Source organism: Salvelinus fontinalis, unplaced genomic scaffold, assembly GCF_029448725.1.
Source record: "Salvelinus fontinalis isolate EN_2023a unplaced genomic scaffold, ASM2944872v1 scaffold_0035, whole genome shotgun sequence".
In the NCBI taxonomy this organism is placed as follows: domain Eukaryota; kingdom Metazoa; phylum Chordata; class Actinopteri; order Salmoniformes; family Salmonidae; genus Salvelinus; species Salvelinus fontinalis.
In genome coordinates, this window is record NW_026600244.1 from 620,752 (window position 1) to 642,816 (window position 22,065).

Sequence of the window (22,065 nt, forward strand, 5' to 3'; positions counted from 1 at the left end):
AGCTGGAGAGAGAGGGGAAGGGTTTGGAGCTAGAGAGAGGGGAAGGGTTTGGAGCTGGAGAGAGAGAGGGGAAGGGTTTGGAGCTGGAGAGAGAAGGGAAGGGTCTGGAGCTGGAGGGGGGAATGCTTTGGTTTGGAGCTAGAGAGAGAGAGAGGGGAAGGGTTTGGAGCTAGAGAGAGAGAGAGAGGAAGGGTTTGGAGCTAGCGAGAGAGAGAGAGGAAGGGTTTGGAGCTAGCGAGAGAGAGGGGAAGGGTTTGGAGCTAGAGAGAGAGAGGAAGGGTTTGGAGCTAGAGAGAGAGAGAGAGGAAGGGTTTGGAGCTAGAGAGAGAGAGAGAGGAAGGGTTTGGAGCTAGAGAGAGAGAGAGAGAGAGGAAGGGTTTGGAGCTAGAGAGAGAGAGAGAGAGGAAGGGTTTGGAGCTAGAGAGAGAGAGAGAGAGAGAGGAAGGGTTTGGAGCTAGAGAGAGAGAGAGAGAGAGAGGAAGGGTTTGGAGCTAGAGAGAGAGAGAGAGAGAGAGAGGAAGGGTTTGGAGCTAGAGAGAGAGAGAGAGAGAGAGGAAGGGTTTGGAGCTAGAGAGAGAGAGAGAGAGAGAGGAAGGGTTTGGAGCTAGAGAGAGAGAGAGAGAGAGAGGAAGGGTTTGGAGCTAGAGAGAGAGAGAGAGAGAGAGGAAGGGTTTGGAGCTGGAGAGAGAGAGAGAGGAAGGGTTTGGAGCTGTAGAGAGAGAGAGAGGAAGGGTTTGGAGCTGTAGAGAGAGAGAGAGGAAGGGTTTGGAGCTAGAGAGAGAGAGAGAGAGAGGAAGGGTTTGGAGCTAGAGAGAGAGAGAGAGAGGAAGGGTTTGGAGCTAGAGAGAGAGAGAGAGAGAGAGGAAGGGTTTGGAGCTAGAGAGAGAGAGAGAGAGAGAGGAAGGGTTTGGAGCTAGAGAGAGAGAGAGAGAGAGAGAGGAAGGGTTTGGAGCTAGAGAGAGAGAGAGAGAGAGAGGAAGGGTTTGGAGCTAGAGAGAGAGAGAGAGAGAGAGGAAGGGTTTGGAGCTAGAGAGAGAGAGAGAGAGAGAGGAAGGGTTTGGAGCTAGAGAGAGAGAGAGAGAGAGAGGAAGGGTTTGGAGCTGGAGAGAGAGAGAGAGGAAGGGTTTGGAGCTGTAGAGAGAGAGAGAGGAAGGGTTTGGAGCTGTAGAGAGAGAGAGAGGAAGGGTTTGGAGCTGTAGAGAGAGAGAGAGGAAGGGTTTGGAGCTGGAGAGAGAGGAAGGGTTTGGAGCTGTAGAGAGAGAGAGAGAGGAAGGGTTTGGAGCTAGAGAGAGAGAGAGAGAGAGGAAGGGTTTGGAGCTAGAGAGAGAGAGAGAGAGAGGAAGGGTTTGGAGCTAGAGAGAGAGAGAGAGAGAGGAAGGGTTTGGAGCTAGAGAGAGAGAGAGAGAGAGGAAGGGTTTGGAGCTAGAGAGAGAGAGAGAGAGAGGAAGGGTTTGGAGCTAGAGAGAGAGAGAGAGAGAGGAAGGGTTTGGAGCTGGAGAGAGAGAGAGGAAGGGTTTGGAGCTGGAGAGAGAGAGAGAGCAAGGGTTTGGAGCTGTAGAGAGAGAGAGAGGAAGGGTTTGGAGCTGTAGAGAGAGAGAGAGGAAGGGTTTGGAGCTGGAGAGAGAGAAAGGGTTTGGAGCTAGAGAGAGAGAGAGAGAGGGGAAGGGTTTGGAGCTGGAGAGAGAGGGGAAGGGTTTGGAGCTGGAGAGAGAGAGAAAGGGTTTGGAGCTGGAGAGAGAGAGAGAGGGGAAGGGTTTGGAGCTAGAGAGAGAGGGGGGAAGGGTTTGGAGCTGGAGAGAGAGAGAGTTTGGTTTGGAGCCGGAGAAAGAGGGGTATCAGGCTATAATGCCATGGCAAGCAACACACAGGTCGGATTCCTGCCGGACTACGCTGCATCTTACAAATGCCTGGATAGGTAGTTAACGTATCAGCTAACCCACATCATGATACAGTTATCTGATGCCCGACTGCACAGTTGACGTGGTGAGCAACCGTTGCCAGGCAGGAACATTTAGTCAGGAAGTACCTGGACCATTACCTCATCACGTAGGTCACACCTCAGCAGCCAATAAGAATGATACTGTACAACCTGCAACAGTCTGCTGCAAAATGTCACAGATTCACCAATAAACTCACACTCAGTGCTTTAATCATGTGGAAAAGAGCTACATTCATTCTGTTTTGACTGTATTTTTAAACCATCAAGTAAAACAGGAAGTGATGTTTTATTGGACGATCTTAACCAATGGAAATGATTCACTATACGCTGGTATTGTGATGGCACGTCATTTTATGGGACATGGGAGTTGTTGATTTTCCTGTTCTGTCACTGACATGTAGGCTACATCAAGAGGCCTCAGTCAGAGGGCCCAGAACAGGCAAACATCAAGAGGCCTCAGTCAGAGGGCCCAGAACAGGCAAACATCAAGAGGCCTCAGTCAGAGGGCCCAGAACAGGCAAACATCAAGAGGCCTCAGTCAGAGGGCCCAGAACAGGCAAACATCAAGAGGCCTCAGTCAGAGGGCCCAGAACAGCGACAGCTTCAATCTCTACAAGCCCACCCTGAGAGAGAGACGAGAGACGCAGAGAGAGAGAGACACAGAGAGAGAGAGACACAGAGAGAGAGAGACACAGAGAGAGAGAGACACAGAGAGAGAGAGACACAGAGAGAGAGACACAGAGAGAGACACAGAGAGAGAGACACAGAGAGAGAGATAGAGGGAGAGAGAGATAGAGGGAGAGAGACAGAGAGAGAGAGAGACAGAGAGAGAGAGAGACACAGAGAGAGAGAGAGACACAGAGAGAGAGAGAGAGAGATAGAGGGAGAGAGACACAGAGAGAGAGCGAGATACAGGGAGAGAGACACAGAGAGAGAGAGACCCAGAGAGAGAGAGAGAGAGATACAGGGAGAGAGACACAGAGAGAGAGAGAGAGACACAGAGAGAGAGAGACCCAGAGAGAGAGAGACAGGGAGAGAGACACAGAGAGAGAGAGAGAGAGACACAGAGAGAGAGAGACCCAGAGAGAGAGAGATAGATAGAGGGAGAGAGATACAGAGAGAGAGAGAGAGATACAGGGAGAGAGACACAGAGAGAGAGAGAGAGAGAGAGAGACACAGAGAACGAGAGAGAGACATAAAAATAGCATTCAGGTACTTCTCAGCTTTGTTGTCAGTAACATCACATGGTCAGGTTTTGTATTGCCATGGAAACAGTGCAATGAGATGAAGAGTCAGATCCTCACCCTGGGCAGAGCAGCGACCTGATAGGCAGCCCTGGCTGGGAAGTTACTGCTGAAAACTAAAGAGAGGAACACACATGGTTACATACTATAGATCTGGCTTAATTAACGCCTGGTTTGACCTGGGTAATGGAACATCAGTATTCAGCTTACCCAGGACATCCAGTGTAATGATCTTTATATAGAACAGAGATGTTGTGTGACATGTGAGGTGCATTATGGGAAGGGGTCTTAGCGTGTTAGAATCACAATCAGAAAGACCTTTATTGGCCAAGTCTATTTACAGTGCCCTTCAGAATGTTTTCACACCTCTGGACTTTTTATACATTTGGTTGTGTAACAGAAGTGGGATTAAAATGGATTTACATTTTTAATTTTGTCAACGATCTACACAAAACATGAATATTCAGATAATTCAACAAGAAGGATCCCAACAACATGAATATTCAGAGAATTCAACAGGAAGGATCCCAACAACATGAATATTCAGAGAATTCAACAAGAAGGATCCCAACAACATGAATATTCAGAGAATTCAACAAGAAGGATCCCAACAACATGAATATTCAGAGAATTCAACAGGAAGGATCCCAACAACATGAATATTCAGAGAATTCAACAGGAAGGATCCCAACAACATGAATATTCAGAGAATTCAACAGGAAGGATCCCAACAACATGAATATTCAGAGAATTCAACAGGAAGGATCCCAACAACATGAATATTCAGAGAATTCAACAGGAAGGATCCCAACAACATGAATATTCAGAGAATTCAACAAGAAGGATCCCAACAACATGAATATTCAGAGATTTCAACAGGAAGGATCCCAACAACATGAATATTCAGAGAATTCAACAAGAAGGATCCCAACAGCATGAATATTCAGAGATTTCAACAGGAAGGATCCCAACAACATGAATATTCAGAGAATTCAACAAGAAGGATCCCAACAACATGAATATTCAGAGAATTCAACCAGAAGGATCCCAACAACAAAGAAACTTACATGTTTTATAGACATCATTTACACTCACGAAGTCATTCATGTCAGCCAAAAGAACCGTGGTTTTCACGACTGAGGGAAAAGAAGAAAAAAAAAATCTGGAAATTAATGGTTTTTTACAAACATCTAATACAAGTTTTTATTAAAAAAATATCATAACTTACCACTGTCATATTCACATCCTGCTTCTTTCAGGATCTCCCCCATGTTCACCAGAGCCTGTATGGGACAGGAAGAGGGACAGGAAATGCATTAAACTGAAATGTGTCTTCCGCATTTAACTGCCATAATCGACATCCACAGCGCCCGAGGAACAGTGGGTTAACTGCCTTGCTCAGGGTCAGAACGACAGATTTTGTACCTTGTCAGCTCTGGGATTTGATCCAGCAACCTTTCGGTTACTAGCCCAACGCTCTAACCACTAGGCTACCTGCCTCCCCCCTCTAACCGCTAGGCTACCTGCCTCCCCCCTCTAACCGCTAGGCTACCTGCCTCCCCCCTCTAACCGCTAGGCTACCTGCCTCCCCCCTCTAACCGCTAGGCTACCTGCCTCCCCCCTCTAACCGCTAGGCTACCTGCCTCCCCCCTCTAACCGCTAGGCTACCTGCCTCCCCCCTCTAACCGCTAGGCTACCTGCCTCCCCCCTCTAACCGCTAGGCTACCTGCCTCCCCCCTCTAACCGCTAGGCTACCTGCCTCCCCCCTCTAACCGCTAGGCTACCTGCCTCCCCCCTCTAACCGCTAGGCTACCTGCCTCCCCCCTCTAACCGCTAGGCTACCTGCCTCCCCCCTCTAACCGCTAGGCTACCTGCCTCCCCCCTCTAACCGCTAGGCTACCTGCCTCCCCCCTCTAACCGCTAGGCTACCTGCCTCCCCCCTCTAACCGCTAGGCTACCTGCCTCCCCCCTCTAACCGCTAGGCTACCTGCCTCCCCCCTCTAACCGCTAGGCTACCTGCCTCCCCCCTCTAACCGCTAGGCTACCTGCCGCCCCCCTCTAACCGCTAGGCTACCTGCCGCCCCCCTCTAACCGCTAGGCTACCTGCCGCCCCCCTCTAACCGCTAGGCTACCTGCCGCCCCCCTCTAACCGCTAGGCTACCTGCCGCCCCCCTCTAAACGCTAGGCTCCCTGCCGCCCCCCTCTAAACGCTAGGCTCCCTGCCGCCCCCCTCTAAACGCTAGGCTCCCTGCCGCCCCCCTCTAAACGCTAGGCTCCCTGCCGCCCCCCTCTAAACGCTAGGGTCCCTGCCTCCCCCCTCTAACCGCTAGGCTCCCTGCCTCCCCCCTATAACCGCTAGGCTACCTGCCTCCCCCCTCTAACCGCTAGGCTACCTGCCTCCCCCCTCTAACCGCTAGGCTACCTGCCTCCCCCCTCTAACCGCTAGGCTACCTGCCTCCCCCCTCTAACCGCTAGGCTACCTGCCTCCCCCCTCTAACCGCTAGGCTACCTGCCTCCCCCCTCTAACCGCTAGGCTACCTGCCTCCCCCCTCTAACCGCTAGGCTACCTGCCTCCCCCCTCTAACCGCTAGGCTACCTGCCTCCCCCCTCTAACCGCTAGGCTACCTGCCTCCCCCCTCTAACCGCTAGGCTACCTTCCTCCCCCCTCTAACCGCTAGGCTACCTGCCTCCCCCCTCTAACCGCTAGGCTACCTGCCTCCCCCCTCTAACCGCTAGGCTACCTGCCTCCCCCCTCTAACCGCTAGGCTACCTGCCTCCCCCCTCTAACCGCTAGGCTACCTGCCGCCCCCCTCTAACCGCTAGGCTACCTGCCGCCCCCCTCTAACCGCTAGGCTACCTGCCGCCCCCCTCTAACCGCTAGGCTACCTGCCGCCCCCCTCTAACCGCTAGGCTACCTGCCGCCCCCCTCTAAACGCTAGGCTCCCTGCCGCCCCCCTCTAAACGCTAGGCTCCCTGCCGCCCCCCTCTAAACGCTAGGCTCCCTGCCGCCCCCCTCTAAACGCTAGGGTCCCTGCCTCCCCCCTCTAACAGCTAGGCTCCCTGCCTCCCCCCTATAACCGCTAGGCTACCTGCCTCCCCCCTCTAACCGCTAGGCTACCTGCCTCCCCCCTCTAACCGCTAGGCTACCTGCCTCCCCCCTCTAACCGCTAGGCTACCTGCCTCCCCCCTCTAACCGCTAGGCTACCTGCCTCCCCCCTCTAACCGCTAGGCTACCTGCCTCCCCCCTCTAACCGCTAGGCTACCTGCCTCCCCCCTCTAACCGCTAGGCTACCTGCCTCCCCCCTCTAACCACTAGGCTACCTGCCTCCCCCCTCTAACCACTAGGCTACCTGCCTCCCCCCTCTAACCACTAGGCTCCCTGCCTCCCCTCTCTAACCACTAGGCTCCCTGCCTCCCCCCTCTAACCACTAGGCTCCCTGCCTCCCCCCTCTAACCACTAGGCTCCCTGCCTCCCCCCTCTAACCACTAGGCTCCCTGCCTCCCCCCTCTAACCACTAGGCTCCCTGCCTCCCCCCTCTAACCACTAGGCTCCCTGCCTCCCCCCTCTAACCACTAGGCTCCCTGCCTCCCCCCTCTAACCACTAGGCTCCCTGCCTCCCCCCTTTAACCACTAGGCTACCTGCCTCCCCCCTCTAACCACTAGGCTACCTGCCTCCCCCCTCTAACCACTAGGCTCCCTGCCTCCCCTCTCTAACCACTAGGCTCCCTGCCTCCCCCCCTTTAACCACTAGGCTCCCTGCCTCCCCCCTCTAACCACTAGGCTCCCTGTCTCCCCCCTCTAACCACTAGGCTCCCTGCCTCCCCCCCTTTAACCACTAGGCTCCCTGCCTCCCCCCTCTAACCACTAGGCTCCCTGTCTCCCCCCTCTAACCACTAGGCTCCCTGCCTCCCCCCCTTTAACCACTAGGCTCCCTGCCTCCCCCCTCTAACCACTAGGCTCCCTGCCTCCCCACTCTAACCACTAGGCTCCCTGCCTCCCCTCTCTAACCACTAGGCTCCCTGCCTCCCCCCCTTTAACCACTAGGCTCCCTGCCTCCCCCCTCTAACCACTAGGCTACCTGCCTCCCCCCTCTAACCACTAGGCTACCTGCCTCCCCTCTCTAACCACTAGGCTCCCTGCCTCCCCCCCTTTAACCACTAGGCTCCCTGCCTCCCCCCTCTAACCACTAGGCTACCTGCCTCCCCCCTCTAACCACTAGGCTACCTGCCTCCCCCCTCTAACCACTAGGCTCCCTGCCTCCCCTCTCTAACCACTAGGCTACCTGCCTCCCCCCTCTAACCACTAGGCTACCTGCCTCCCCTCTCTAACCACTAGGCTCCCTGCCTCCCCCCCTTTAACCACTAGGCTCCCTGCCTCCCCCCTCTAACCACTAGGCTACCTGCCTCCCCCCTCTAACCACTAGGCTACCTGCCTCCCCCCTCTAACCACTAGGCTACCTGCCTCCCCCCTCTAACCACTAGGCTCCCTGCCTCCCCCCTCTAACCACTAGGCTACCTGCCTCCCCCCTCTAACCACTAGGCTCCCTGCCTCCCCCCCTTTAACCACTAGGCTCCCTGCCTCCCCCCTCTAACCACTAGGCTACCTGCCTCCCCCCTCTAACCACTAGGCTACCTGCCTCCCCCCTCTAACCACTAGGCTACCTGCCTCCCCCCTCTAACCACTAGGCTCCCTGCCTCCCCCCTCTAACCACTAGGCTACCTGCCTCCCCCCTCTAACCACTAGGCTCCCTGCCTCCCCCCCTTTAACCACTAGGCTCCCTGCCTCCCCCCCTTTAACCACTAGGCTCCCTGCCGCCCCCCTTTAACCACTAGGCTACCTGCCTCCCCCCCTTTAACCACTAGGCTCCCTGCCTCCCCCCTTTAACCACTAGGCTCCCTGCCTCCCCCCTCTAACCACTAGGCTCCCTGCCTCCCCCCTCTAACCACTAGGCTCCCTGCCTCCCCCCTCTAACCACTAGGCTCCCTGCCTCCCCCCTCTAACCACTAGGCTCCCTGCCTCCCCCCTTTAACCACTAGGCTCCCTGCCTCCCCCCTTTAACCACTAGGCTCCCTGCCTCCCCCCTCTAACCACTAGGCTCCCTGTCTCCCCCCTCTAACCACTAGGCTCCCTGCCTCCCCCCCTTTAACCACTAGGCTCCCTGCCTCCCCCCTCTAACCACTAGGCTCCCTGTCTCCCCCCTCTAACCACTAGGCTCCCTGTCTCCCCCCTCTAACCACTAGGCTCCCTGCCTCCCCCCCTTTAACCACTAGGCTCCCTGCCTCCCCCCTCTAACCACTAGGCTCCCTGCCTCCCCTCTCTAACCACTAGGCTCCCTGCCTCCCCCCCTTTAACCACTAGGCTCCCTGCCTCCCCCCTCTAACCACTAGGCTACCTGCCTCCCCCCTCTAACCACTAGGCTACCTGCCTCCCCCCTCTAACCACTAGGCTACCTGCCTCCCCCCTCTAACCACTAGGCTACCTGCCTCCCCTCTCTAACCACTAGGCTCCCTGCCTCCCCCCCTTTAACCACTAGGCTCCCTGCCTCCCCCCTCTAACCACTAGGCTACCTGCCTCCCCCCTCTAACCACTAGGCTACCTGCCTCCCCCCTCTAACCACTAGGCTCCCTGCCTCCCCCCTCTAACCACTAGGCTACCTGCCTCCCCCCTCTAACCACTAGGCTCCCTGCCTCCCCCCCTTTAACCACTAGGCTCCCTGCCTCCCCCCTCTAACCACTAGGCTACCTGCCTCCCCCCTCTAACCACTAGGCTACCTGCCTCCCCCCTCTAACCACTAGGCTACCTGCCTCCCCCCTCTAACCACTAGGCTCCCTGCCTCCCCCCTCTAACCACTAGGCTACCTGCCTCCCCCCTCTAACCACTAGGCTCCCTGCCTCCCCCCCTTTAACCACTAGGCTCCCTGCCTCCCCCCTTTAACCACTAGGCTCCCTGCCGCCCCCCTTTAACCACTAGGCTACCTGCCTCCCCCCCTTTAACCACTAGGCTACCTGCCTCCCCCCTTTAACCACTAGGCTCCCTGCCTCCCCCCTCTAACCACTAGGCTCCCTGCCTCCCCCCTCTAACCACTAGGCTCCCTGCCTCCCCCCTCTAACCACTAGGCTCCCTGCCTCCCCCCTCTAACCACTAGGCTCCCTGCCTCCCCCCTCTAACCACTAGGCTCCCTGCCTCCCCCCTCTAACCACTAGGCTCCCTGCCTCCCCCCTCTAACCACTAGGCTCCCTGCCTCCCCCCTCTAACCACTAGGCTCCCTGCCTCCCCCCTTTAACCACTAGGCTCCCTGCCTCCCCTCTCTAACCACTAGGCTCCCTGCCTCCCCTCTCTAACCACTAGGCTCCCTGCCTCCCCCCCTTTAACCACTAGGCTCCCTGCCTCCCCTCTCTAACCACTAGGCTCCCTGCCTCCCCCCCTCTAACCACTAGGCTCCCTGCCTCCCCTCTCTAACCACTAGGCTCCCTGCCTCCCCTCTCTAACCGCTAGGCTCCCTGCCTCCCCCCCTCTAACCGCTAGGCTACCTGCCGCCCCCCTCTAACCGCTAGGCTACCTGCCGCCCCCCTCTAACCGCTAGGCTACCTGCCTCCCCCCTCTAACCGCTAGGCTCCCTGCCTCCCCCCTCTAACCACTAGGCTACCTGCCTCCCCCCTCTAACCACTAGGCTCCCTGCCTCCCCCCCTTTAACCACTAGGCTCCCTGCCTCCCCCCCTTTAACCACTAGGCTCCCTGCCGCCCCCCCTTTAACCACTAGGCTACCTGCCTCCCCCCCTTTAACCACTAGGCTCCCTGCCTCCCCCCTTTAACCACTAGGCTCCCTGCCTCCCCCCTCTAACCACTAGGCTCCCTGCCTCCCCCCTCTAACCACTAGGCTCCCTGCCTCCCCCCTCTAACCACTAGGCTCCCTGCCTCCCCCCTCTAACCCCTAGGCTCCCTGCCTCCCCCCTTTAACCACTAGGCTCCCTGCCTCCCCTCTCTAACCACTAGGCTCCCTGCCTCCCCCCCTTTAACCACTAGGCTCCCTGCCTCCCCTCTCTAACCACTAGGCTCCCTGCCTCCCCTCTCTAACCACTAGGCTCCCTGCCTCCCCCCCTCTAACCGCTAGGCTACCTGCCGCCCCCCTCTAACCGCTAGGCTCCCTGCCTCCCCCCTCTAACCACTAGGCTCCCTGCCTCCCCCCTCTAACCACTAGGCTACCTGCCTCCCCCCCTCTAACCACTAGGCTACCTGCCTCCCCCCCTTTAACCACTAGGCTCCCTGCCTCCCCCCTCTAACCACTAGGCTCCCTGCCTCCCCCCTCTAACCACTAGGCTACCTGCCTCCCCCCCTCTAACCACTAGGCTACCTGCCTCCCCCCCTTTAACCACTAGGCTCCCTGCCTCCCCCCTCTAACCACTAGGCTACCTGCCTCCCCCCCTCTAACCACTAGGCTACCTGCCTCCCCCCTCTAACCGCTAGGCTACCTGCCTCCCCCCTCTAACCACTAGGCTCCCTGCCGCCCCCCTTTAACCACTAGGCTACCTGCCTCCCCCCCTTTAACCACTAGGCTCCCTGCCTCCCCCCTTTAACCACTAGGCTCCCTGCCTCCCCCCTCTAACCACTAGGCTCCCTGCCTCCCCCCTCTAACCACTAGGCTCCCTGCCTCCCCCCTCTAACCACTAGGCTCCCTGCCTCCCCCCTCTAACCACTAGGCTCCCTGCCTCCCCCCTTTAACCACTAGGCTCCCTGCCTCCCCTCTCTAACCACTAGGCTCCCTGCCTCCCCCCCTTTAACCACTAGGCTCCCTGCCTCCCCTCTCTAACCACTAGGCTCCCTGCCTCCCCTCTCTAACCACTAGGCTCCCTGCCTCCCCCCCTCTAACCGCTAGGCTACCTGCCGCCCCCCTCTAACCGCTAGGCTCCCTGCCTCCCCCCTCTAACCACTAGGCTCCCTGCCTCCCCCCTCTAACCACTAGGCTACCTGCCTCCCCCCCTCTAACCACTAGGCTACCTGCCTCCCCCCCTTTAACCACTAGGCTCCCTGCCTCCCCCCTCTAACCACTAGGCTACCTGCCTCCCCCCCTCTAACCACTAGGCTACCTGCCTCCCCCCTCTAACCGCTAGGCTACCTGCCTCCCCCCTCTAACCACTAGGCTCCCTGCCTCCCCCCTCTAACCGCTAGGCTACCTGCCTCCCCCCCTCTAACCACTAGGCTACCTGCCTCCCCCCCTCTAACCGCTAGGCTACCTGCCTCCCCCCTCTAACCGCTAGGCTCCCTGCCTCCCCCCTCTAACCGCTAGGCTACCTGCCTCCCCCCTCTAACCGCTAGGCTACCTGCCTCCCCCCTCTAACCACTAGGCTCCCTGCCTCCCCCCTCTAACCGCTAGGCTCCCTGCCTCCCCCCTCTAACCACTAGGCTCCCTGCCTCCCCCCTCTAACCACTAGGCTACCTGCCTCCCCCCCTCTAACCACTAGGCTCCCTGCCTCCCCCCTCTAACCACTAGGCTCCCTGCCTCCCCTCTCTAACCACTAGGCTCCCTGCCTCCCCCCTCTAACCACTAGGCTCCCTGCCTCCCCTCTCTAACCACTAGGCTCCCTGCCTCCCCCCTCTAACCACTAGGCTCCCTGCCTCCCCCCTCTAACCACTAGGCTCCCTGCCTCCCCCCTCTAACCACTAGGCTCCCTGCCTCCCCCCTCTAACCACTAGGCTCCCTGCCTCCCCCCTCTAACCACTAGGCTCCCTGCCTCCCCCCTCTAACCACTAGGCTCCCTGCCTCCCCCCCTCTAACCACTAGGCTCCCTGCCTCACCTCTTTAACCACTAGGCTCCCTGCCTCCCCCCTCTAACCACTAGGCTACCTGCCTCCCCTCCTCTAACCACTAGGCTCCCTGCCTCCCCCCTCTAACCACTAGGCTCCCTGCCTCCCCCCCTTTAACCACTAGGCTCCCTGCCTCCCCTCTCTAACCACTAGGCTCCCTGCCACCCCCCTCTAACCACTAGGCTCCCTGCCTCCCCCCCTTTAACCACTAGGCTCCCTGCCTCCCCCCTCTAACCACTAGGCTCCCTGCCTCCCCCCCTCTAACCACTAGGCTCCCTGCCTCCCCCCCTTTAACCACTAGGCTCCCTGCCTCCCCCCTCTAACCACTAGGCTACCTGCCTCCCCTCCTCTAACCACTAGGCTCCCTGCCTCCCCCCTCTAACCACTAGGCTCCCTGCCTCCCCCCCTTTAACCACTAGGCTCCCTGCCTCCCCTCTCTAACCACTAGGCTCCCTGCCTCCCCCCTCTAACCACTAGGCTCCCTGCCTCCCCCCCTTTAACCACTAGGCTCCCTGCCTCCCCCCTCTAACCACTAGGCTCCCTGTCTCCCCCCTCTAACCACTAGGCTCCCTGCCTCCCCCCCTTTAACCACTAGGCTCCCTGCCTCCCCCCTCTAACCACTAGGCTCCCTGCCTCCCCACTCTAACCACTAGGCTCCCTGCCTCCCCTCTCTAACCACTAGGCTCCCTGCCTCCCCCCCTTTAACCACTAGGCTCCCTGCCTCCCCCCTCTAACCACTAGGCTACCTGCCTCCCCCCTCTAACCACTAGGCTACCTGCCTCCCCCCTCTAACCACTAGGCTCCCTGCCTCCCCTCTCTAACCACTAGGCTACCTGCCTCCCCCCTCTAACCACTAGGCTACCTGCCTCCCCTCTCTAACCACTAGGCTACCTGCCTCCCCCCCTTTAACCACTAGGCTCCCTGCCTCCCCCCTCTAACCACTAGGCTACCTGCCTCCCCCCTCTAACCACTAGGCTCCCTGCCTCCCCCCTCTAACCACTAGGCTCCCTGCCTCCCCCCTCTAACCACTAGGCTACCTGCCTCCCCCCTCTAACCACTAGGCTCCCTGCCTCCCCCCCTTTAACCACTAGGCTCCCTGCCTCCCCCCTCTAACCACTAGGCTACCTGCCTCCCCCCTCTAACCACTAGGCTACCTGCCTCCCCCCTCTAACCACTAGGCTACCTGCCTCCCCCCTCTAACCACTAGGCTCCCTGCCTCCCCCCTCTAACCACTAGGCTACCTGCCTCCCCCCTCTAACCACTAGGCTCCCTGCCTCCCCCCCTTTAACCACTAGGCTCCCTGCCTCCCCCCCTCTAACCACTAGGCTCCCTGCCGCCCCCCTTTAACCACTAGGCTACCTGCCTCCCCCCCTTTAACCACTAGGCTCCCTGCCTCCCCCCTCTAACCACTAGGCTCCCTGCCTCCCCCCTCTAACCACTAGGCTCCCTGCCTCCCCCCTCTAACCACTAGGCTCCCTGCCTCCCCCCTCTAACCACTAGGCTCCCTGCCTCCCCCCTCTAACCACTAGGCTCCCTGCCTCCCCCCTTTAACCACTAGGCTCCCTGCCTCCCCCCTTTAACCACTAGGCTCCCTGCCTCCCCCCTCTAACCACTAGGCTCCCTGTCTCCCCCCTCTAACCACTAGGCTCCCTGCCTCCCCCCCTTTAACCACTAGGCTCCCTGCCTCCCCCCTCTAACCACTAGGCTCCCTGTCTCCCCCCTCTAACCACTAGGCTCCCTGCCTCCCCCCCTTTAACCACTAGGCTCCCTGCCTCCCCCCTCTAACCACTAGGCTCCCTGCCTCCCCACTCTAACCACTAGGCTCCCTGCCTCCCCTCTCTAACCACTAGGCTCCCTGCCTCCCCCCCTTTAACCACTAGGCTCCCTGCCTCCCCCCTCTAACCACTAGGCTACCTGCCTCCCCCCTCTAACCACTAGGCTACCTGCCTCCCCCCTCTAACCACTAGGCTCCCTGCCTCCCCTCTCTAACCACTAGGCTACCTGCCTCCCCCCTCTAACCACTAGGCTACCTGCCTCCCCTCTCTAACCACTAGGCTCCCTGCCTCCCCCCCTTTAACCACTAGGCTCCCTGCCTCCCCCCTCTAACCACTAGGCTACCTGCCTCCCCCCTCTAACCACTAGGCTACCTGCCTCCCCCCTCTAACCACTAGGCTCCCTGCCTCCCCCCTCTAACCACTAGGCTACCTGCCTCCCCCCTCTAACCACTAGGCTCCCTGCCTCCCCCCCTTTAACCACTAGGCTCCCTGCCTCCCCCCTCTAACCACTAGGCTACCTGCCTCCCCCCTCTAACCACTAGGCTACCTGCCTCCCCCCTCTAACCACTAGGCTACCTGCCTCCCCCCTCTAACCACTAGGCTCCCTGCCTCCCCCCTCTAACCACTAGGCTACCTGCCTCCCCCCTCTAACCACTAGGCTCCCTGCCTCCCCCCCTTTAACCACTAGGCTCCCTGCCTCCCCCCTTTAACCACTAGGCTCCCTGCCGCCCCCCTTTAACCACTAGGCTACCTGCCTCCCCCCCTTTAACCACTAGGCTCCCTGCCTCCCCCCTTTAACCACTAGGCTCCCTGCCTCCCCCCTCTAACCACTAGGCTCCCTGCCTCCCCCCTCTAACCACTAGGCTCCCTGCCTCCCCCCTCTAACCACTAGGCTCCCTGCCTCCCCCCTCTAACCACTAGGCTCCCTGCCTCCCCCCTTTAACCACTAGGCTCCCTGCCTCCCCTCTCTAACCACTAGGCTCCCTGCCTCCCCCCCTTTAACCACTAGGCTCCCTGCCTCCCCTCTCTAACCACTAGGCTCCCTGCCTCCCCTCTCTAACCACTAGGCTCCCTGCCTCCCCCCCTCTAACCACTAGGCTCCCTGCCTCCCCCCCTCTAACCACTAGGCTCCCTGCCTCCCCTCTCTAACCACTAGGCTCCCTGCCTCCCCTCTCTAACCACTAGGCTCCCTGCCTCCCCCCCTCTAACCGCTAGGCTACCTGCCGCCCCCCTCTAACCGCTAGGCTACCTGCCTCCCCCCTCTAACCGCTAGGCTCCCTGCCTCCCCCCTCTAACCACTAGGCTACCTGCCTCCCCCCTCTAACCACTAGGCTCCCTGCCTCCCCCCCTTTAACCACTAGGCTCCCTGCCTCCCCCCCTTTAACCACTAGGCTCCCTGCCGCCCCCCTTTAACCACTAGGCTACCTGCCTCCCCCCCTTTAACCACTAGGCTCCCTGCCTCCCCCCTTTAACCACTAGGCTCCCTGCCTCCCCCCTCTAACCACTAGGCTCCCTGCCTCCCCCCTCTAACCACTAGGCTCCCTGCCTCCCCCCTCTAACCACTAGGCTCCCTGCCTCCCCCCTCTAACCACTAGGCTCCCTGCCTCCCCCCTTTAACCACTAGGCTCCCTGCCTCCCCTCTCTAACCACTAGGCTCCCTGCCTCCCCCCCTTTAACCACTAGGCTCCCTGCCTCCCCTCTCTAACCACTAGGCTCCCTGCCTCCCCTCTCTAACCACTAGGCTCCCTGCCTCCCCCCTCTAACCACTAGGCTCCCTGCCTCCCCCCTTTAACCACTAGGCTCCCTGCCTCCCCTCTCTAACCACTAGGCTCCCTGCCTCCCCCCCTTTAACCACTAGGCTCCCTGCCTCCCCCCCTTTAACCACTAGGCTCCCTGCCTCCCCCCTCTAACCACTAGGCTACCTGCCTCCCCCCTCTAACCACTAGGCTACCTGCCTCCCCCCTCTAACCACTAGGCTCCCTGCCTCCCCCCTCTAACCACTAGGCTCCCTGCCTCCCCCCTCTAACCACTAGGCTACCTGCCTCCCCCCCTCTAACCACTAGGCTACCTGCCTCCCCCCCTTTAACCACTAGGCTCCCTGCCTCCCCCCTCTAACCACTAGGCTACCTGCCTCCCCCCCTCTAACCGCTAGGCTACCTGCCTCCCCCCTCTAACCGCTAGGCTACCTGCCTCCCCCCTCTAACCACTAGGCTCCCTGCCGCCCCCCTTTAACCACTAGGCTACCTGCCTCCCCCCCTTTAACCACTAGGCTCCCTGCCTCCCCCCTTTAACCACTAGGCTCCCTGCCTCCCCCCTCTAACCACTAGGCTCCCTGCCTCCCCCCTCTAACCACTAGGCTCCCTGCCTCCCCCCTCTAACCACTAGGCTCCCTGCCTCCCCCCTCTAACCACTAGGCTCCCTGCCTCCCCCCTTTAACCACTAGGCTCCCTGCCTCCCCTCTCTAACCACTAGGCTCCCTGCCTCCCCCCCTTTAACCACTAGGCTCCCTGCCTCCCCTCTCTAACCACTAGGCTACCTGCCTCCCCCCTCTAACCACTAGGCTCCCTGCCTCCCCCCTCTAACCACTAGGCTCCCTGCCTCCCCCCTCTAACCACTAGGCTCCCTGCCTCCCCCCTCTAACCACTAGGCTCCCTGCCTCCCCCCTCTAACCACTAGGCTCCCTGCCTCCCCCCTCTAACCACTAGGCTCCCTGCCTCCCCTCTTTAACCACTAGGCTCCCTGCCTCCCCCCTCTAACCACTAGGCTACCTGCCTCCCCTCCTCTAACCACTAGGCTCCCTGCCTCCCCCCTCTAACCACTAGGCTCCCTGCCTCCCCCCCTTTAACCACTAGGCTCCCTGCCTCCCCTCTCTAACCACTAGGCTCCCTGCCTCCCCCCTCTAACCACTAGGCTCCCTGCCTCCCCCCCTCTAACCACTAGGCTCCCTGCCTCCCCCCTCTAACCACTAGGCTCCCTGCCTCCCCCCCTTTAACCACTAGGCTCCCTGCCTCCCCCCTCTAACCACTAGGCTCCCTGCCTCCCCCCCTCTAACCACTAGGCTCTCTGCCTCCCCCCTCTAACCACTAGGCTCCCTGCCTCCCCCCTCTAACCACTAGGCTCCCTGCCTCCCCCCTCTAACCACTAGGCTCCCTGCCTCCCCCCTCTAACCACTAGGCTCCCTGCCTCCCCCCTCTAACCACTAGGCTCCCTGCCTCCCCCCTCTAACCACTAGGCTCCCTGCCTCCCCCCTCTAACCACTAGGCTCCCTGCCTCCCCTCTTTAACCACTAGGCTCCCTGCCTCCCCCCTCTAACCACTAGGCTACCTGCCTCCCCTCCTCTAACCACTAGGCTCCCTGCCTCCCCCCTCTAACCACTAGGCTCCCTGCCTCCCCCCCTTTAACCACTAGGCTCCCTGCCTCCCCTCTCTAACCACTAGGCTCCCTGCCTCCCCCCTCTAACCACTAGGCTCCCTGCCTCCCCCCCTCTAACCACTAGGCTCCCTGCCTCCCCCCTCTAACCACTAGGCTCCCTGCCTCCCCCCCTTTAACCACTAGGCTCCCTGCCTCCCCCCTCTAACCACTAGGCTCCCTGCCTCCCCCCCTCTAACCACTAGGCTCCCTGCCTCCCCCCTTTAACCACTAGGCTCCCTGCCGCCCCCCTCTAACCACTAGGCTCCCTGCCTCCCCCCTCTAACCACTAGGCTCCCTGCCTCCCCCCCTCTAACCACTAGGCTCCCTGCCTCCCCCCTCTAACCACTAGGCTCCCTGCCTCCCCCCTCTAACCACTAGGCTCCCTGCCTCCCCCCCTCTAACCACTAGGCTCCCTGCCTCCCCCCTCTAACCACTAGGCTCCCTGCCTCCCCTCTCTAACCACTAGGCTACCTGCCTCCCCCCCTTTAACCACTAGGCTCCCTGCCGCCCCCTCTCTAACCACTAGGCTACCTGCCTCCCCCCCTCTAACCACTAGGCTACCTGCCTCCCCCTCTCTAACCACTAGGCTACCTGCCTCCCCCCCTCTAACCACTAGGCAACCTGCCTCCCCCCCCTCTAACCACTAGGCTCCCTGCCTCCCCCCTCTAACCACTAGGCTCCCTGCCTCCCCCCTCTAACCACTAGGCTACCTGCCTCCCCTCTCTAACCACTAGGCTCCCTGCCTCCCCCCTCTAACCACTAGGCTCCCTGCCTCCCCCCTCTAACCACTAGGCTACCTGCCTCCCCTCTCTAACCACTAGGCTACCTGCAGTACCCCCTTTAACCACTAGGCTCCCTGCCTCCCCCCCTTTAACCACTAGGCTACCTGCAGTACCCCCTTTAACCACTAGGCTCCCTGCAGTACCCCCTTTAACCACTAGGCTCCCTGCAGTACCCCCTTTAACCACTAGGCTACCTGCAGTACCCCCTTTAACCACTAGGCTCCCTGCCTCCCCGTGATAGAGAAGAGATTGTTTAGGGCAATCCTATTCCTACATTTTCAATTAACTTTGATATGGAATGAGTGTAAAAGATGTCTCGCTGCTCGCTGAACGGGTACCGCTTCAGCTAATACCGAGGCTCGAACCCAGGACATCTGCCTCGCAAACACACAGGACCGGCCTCCTGAAGCATCTGCCTCGCAAACACGCAGGACCGACCTCCTGAAGCATCTGACCCAGTCTCACCACTGACCTCCTGCAGCATCTGACCCAGTCTCACCACTGACGACTGACCTCCTGAAGCATCTGACCCAGTCTCACCACTGACCTCCTGAAGCATCTGACCCAGTCTCACCACTGACCTCCTGCAGCATCTGACCCAGTCTCACCACTGACCTCCTGAAGCATCTGACCCAGTCTCACCACTGACCTCCTGCAGCATCTGACCCAGTCTCACCACTGACCTCCTGAAGCATCTGACCCAGTCTCACCACTGACCTCCTGAAGCATCTGACCCAGTCTCACCACTGACCTCCTGAAGCATCTGACCCAGTCTCACCACTGACCTCCTGAAGCATCTGACCCAGTCTCACCACTGACCTCCTGAAGCATCTGACCCAGTCTCACCACTGACCTCCTGAAGCATCTGACCCAGTCTCACCACTGACCTCCTGCAGCATCTGACCCAGTCTCACCACTGACCTCCTGCAGCATCTGACCCAGTCTCACCACTGACCTCCTGCAGCATCTGACCCAGTCTCACCACTGATGACCGACCTCCTGAAGCATCTCACCCAGTCTCACCACTGACCTCCTGAAGCATCTGACCCAGTCTCACCACTGACCTCCTGCAGCATCTGACCCAGTCTCACCACTGACCTCCTGCAGCATCTGACCCAGTCTCACCACTGATGACTGACCTCCTGAAGCATCTCACCCAGTCTCACCACTGACCTCCTGAAGCATCTGACCCAGTCTCACCACTGACCTCCTGCAGCATCTGACCCAGTCTCACCACTGACCTCCTGCAGCATCTGACCCAGTCTCACCACTGATGACTGACCTCCTGAAGCATCTGACCCAGTCTCACCACTGACCTCCTGAAGCATCTCACCCAGTCTCACCACTGACCTCCTGAAGCATCTGACCCAGTCTCACCACTGACCTGGGGGGGGGGGGGGGGGGTCTAAGCGTCACCTCACCTGTTTGGTCTGAGCCTGAACCCCTCCCTCCACCAGCTGACCAGAGGCAGGGTCCATCCCCAGCTGGCCCGACACGTACATGGTCCTGTCCACCACCACCGCCTGGCTGGGAGACAGAACAATGAATATGAAGACAGGACTGGACAGCTGATAAGATATGAAACAACATGGGGCAGGTGAAATGTTATCTCTGTCACATTCAAGATATTATAGACACTACGACGACTACCACTACCTAAATGAAGCAAAACATATAAATGTCCTCAGTCTTTTCCATCCAGAACACAATTAACACTGTAGTTTGACTTTCCAGAAATCTAAATTGATACTTTACTGCCACCTACTGGTTAAACTGAGCAACCATACTGGGGACTATTTCTGAATGTCATGTAATACAATATAGTGTGTAATACAATAGGCTTTTAAAGGAACGTGGAGTGCGCAACGACAGTGCCAGTCCACAGAATGCTCCATTCCAACACATACCCTCTGTGCCAACTCTGCCAGTCACATGCCTTCAGTCAAAAAGCACTTTAACCTGAAATAAAACTCACTCACTCTACAGTTTACAGTAACGCCAGAGCTCCACCTCCCACGATTATTGGGTAAAAAGGGTGACACCCCTTACCGTAACAGACCGCGAATGTCCCTTCACAGACAGAACATAAATGCCAATACAGCATGTGTGATTCATTGTACCGTCTGCAGACACACGAACAGACAATATCTAAAATAGTTGCTTATTGAATGAATGCAAACAAGAATATACTATTCTTAGTATATATATATATACATAAATACTCCGGACTCCGACATTGCTCGTCCTAATATTTCTATATTACATTATTTTACATCGTGCTCCTGCACTGTTAGATACTACTGCGCTGTTGAAAGCTAGGAACACAAGCATTTAGTTAGATACTACTGCGCTGTTGAAAGCTAGGAACACGAGCATTTCGCTACAACCACGATAACATCTTGCTAAATATGTGTATGCGATCAATTTGATTTGATTTGATAAAAATAGTTCAACACCTTAAAAGACCAACAGTGTGATAAAAACTACACAGACCACCTACCTGTACGGCCCGATAGCTGCCGGCGCTTTAGTGGTGTTGATTATCTTCCTGATGATCTTAGACATGATTAGAATTCGACAACAAAAAAGGCTTCACTTAAAACAAAGAAGTAACTGCTCTGTAGTCCGGGGAACTCTGAAATGACAGATCCGCTGGCAGACCGCGTCTTACTACCGTAAAGTCTTAACTAAACGGGCCTACAAGTTTCATAGACCCACAACTTATATTATTGTAATCGTTGTGGGTATTGGCAGGGTACTGATTCTTGCCCAAAAACCGAAATGACGCTAAATTCAAAAAGTTTATTTCTTTTCTGCCAATTTTGTCATATTTTATTGACGTGAGCAAGTATATCTACTACATAAATAAAGGTTACATGAAAAAAATATATATACAAAAAAGATCTACTGTATACTACATTTCCCATGAACACAATTGAACCGGAACAAGATATACGTCATATTTATGCGGAAGAGCTGTAGATATAAATGTGAGCGTACAGCGTGGTTTTGAAATATAACTGTTTCTCCATTCAGGATTTGAAAGTGAATATATTTTCAGTTACCTTTACAAGTAGATTGTGGTGTGATGGAAGTGGATAACTTCATAACTCGTTAGCGTAGCCAGTTTGTGTCCAATGTGTAGCAACCTTGCTAAGTAGCTAATTTAGCTAGCTATTCTGCTGAGGGGAGATTGAATGGCATGTCTTTCAAAGCGTCGCTGACAATAACATCCGATCAGTGACTGTGCAATTCACTCTTAAATAGTAGCTAGTAGCCTGCTCGTGTCCTAGGATAGGATCATTTTTGACAGCACCATAAGTCTTGTTATCAATGAGTCGTGTTATTGTTTATTTTCTGCAGAGCTATCAAACATGTCTACGGCCAAGCACAGGATGCGCGATAAGAAGATGAGGAACCAGCCGATCAACGTCACCTATTCCTCCCAGGGCAGCTCCCACTGGAGGAACGGAGGGGACACCCCTACAGGTCGAGGCTATGATCTGTCTCCACATCCAAGGGGCCAGGGGTCCTCTCACTCAGGCCATGCCCAGAGAGGGGGCTGGGTCCGGGGCCACCAGAGAGAAGGACATGGGGGCTACCCGCAGGCTCTGCCCACACACATTACTGGTAAGAACACCTTCCTGCATACAGTTGTCAATGTATTTTAAATGGATGTTCATGTCTTGATGGGTTTTAAACTGATATAGGTTCTAGCTGAGCACTTCTGCATGTCAATGTTGAACCAGCTGCAAATCAACGGCTTATTACGCAATTCCAATGGCATTTAGAATGAGTAAATAATGCCTGATGCTCCAACCCATTGACTCCCAGCCAGCCTTTTTGTGATGTGTGGTGATGTGCCTCCTCTCCTCAGCCTCGGCGTTTGCCAAGGCCCGGGCAGCAGAGGTGAACGCCATGTTGACGGCCGTCACCAAGACAACAGGCAGCTCCCATGTGTTTGGAGCGCTTCCTAAACACATGAGGAGGAGGGCCATGAGTCATAACACCAAGAGACTGCCCTGCAGGCTGAGAGACATGGCCAACAACATGGTGGGTTTGTCTAAGTAACACACACAGTCACACTTAGTCACACGCTCACCGTCTCACA

The 22,065-nt window shown here is 57.6% G+C and overlaps 2 protein-coding genes across 3 annotated transcripts in view; one reads left to right on the top strand and one right to left on the bottom strand.

Annotated features, from left to right (window-relative positions):
• Positions 1–2,206: 2,206 nt before the first annotated feature.
• LOC129842359 (2-iminobutanoate/2-iminopropanoate deaminase-like) lies at positions 2,207–20,624 on the bottom strand. Its single transcript, XM_055910895.1, has 6 exons — positions 20,455–20,624; positions 19,376–19,481; positions 4,412–4,466; positions 4,251–4,319; positions 3,244–3,299; positions 2,207–2,562 (listed from the first exon to the last, which is right to left on the bottom strand). The coding sequence occupies exons 1-6, from the start codon at positions 20,517–20,519 to the stop codon at positions 2,503–2,505; spliced, it is 411 nt and encodes a 136-aa protein (XP_055766870.1). The 5' UTR covers positions 20,520–20,624; the 3' UTR covers positions 2,207–2,502.
• A 286-nt stretch (positions 20,625–20,910) lies between these two features.
• Positions 20,911–22,065, top strand: part of LOC129842352 (ribonucleases P/MRP protein subunit POP1-like) — a 36,162-nt gene continuing 35,007 nt past the window's right edge. Inside the window, exons 1-3 of one of the 2 annotated variants that reach the window (XM_055910873.1) lie at positions 20,911–20,999; positions 21,318–21,584; positions 21,832–22,007. In XM_055910873.1, coding sequence (XP_055766848.1) covers positions 21,329–21,584; positions 21,832–22,007 — 432 coding nt within the window. In that variant the 5' untranslated portion in view covers positions 20,911–20,999; positions 21,318–21,328. Of the gene's footprint in view, positions 21,000–21,047; positions 21,585–21,831; positions 22,008–22,065 lie in introns of those variants that run through there. The other variant, XM_055910874.1, reaches the window with a different exon arrangement.

Coding starts and splice junctions, on each gene's coding strand:
- LOC129842359 (XM_055910895.1), bottom strand. CDS start 20,519: ATGTCTAAGATCATCAGGAAGATAATCAACACCACTAAAGCGCCGGCA. Junction 4,467..19,375: donor TTCAGGCTCAGACCAAACAG/GTGAGGTGACGC, acceptor TGTCCCATACAG/GCTCTGGTGAACATGGGGGA. Junction 3,300..4,250: donor AAATGATGTCTATAAAACAT/GTAAGTTTCTTT, acceptor TCCTCTCTTTAG/TTTTCAGCAGTAACTTCCCA.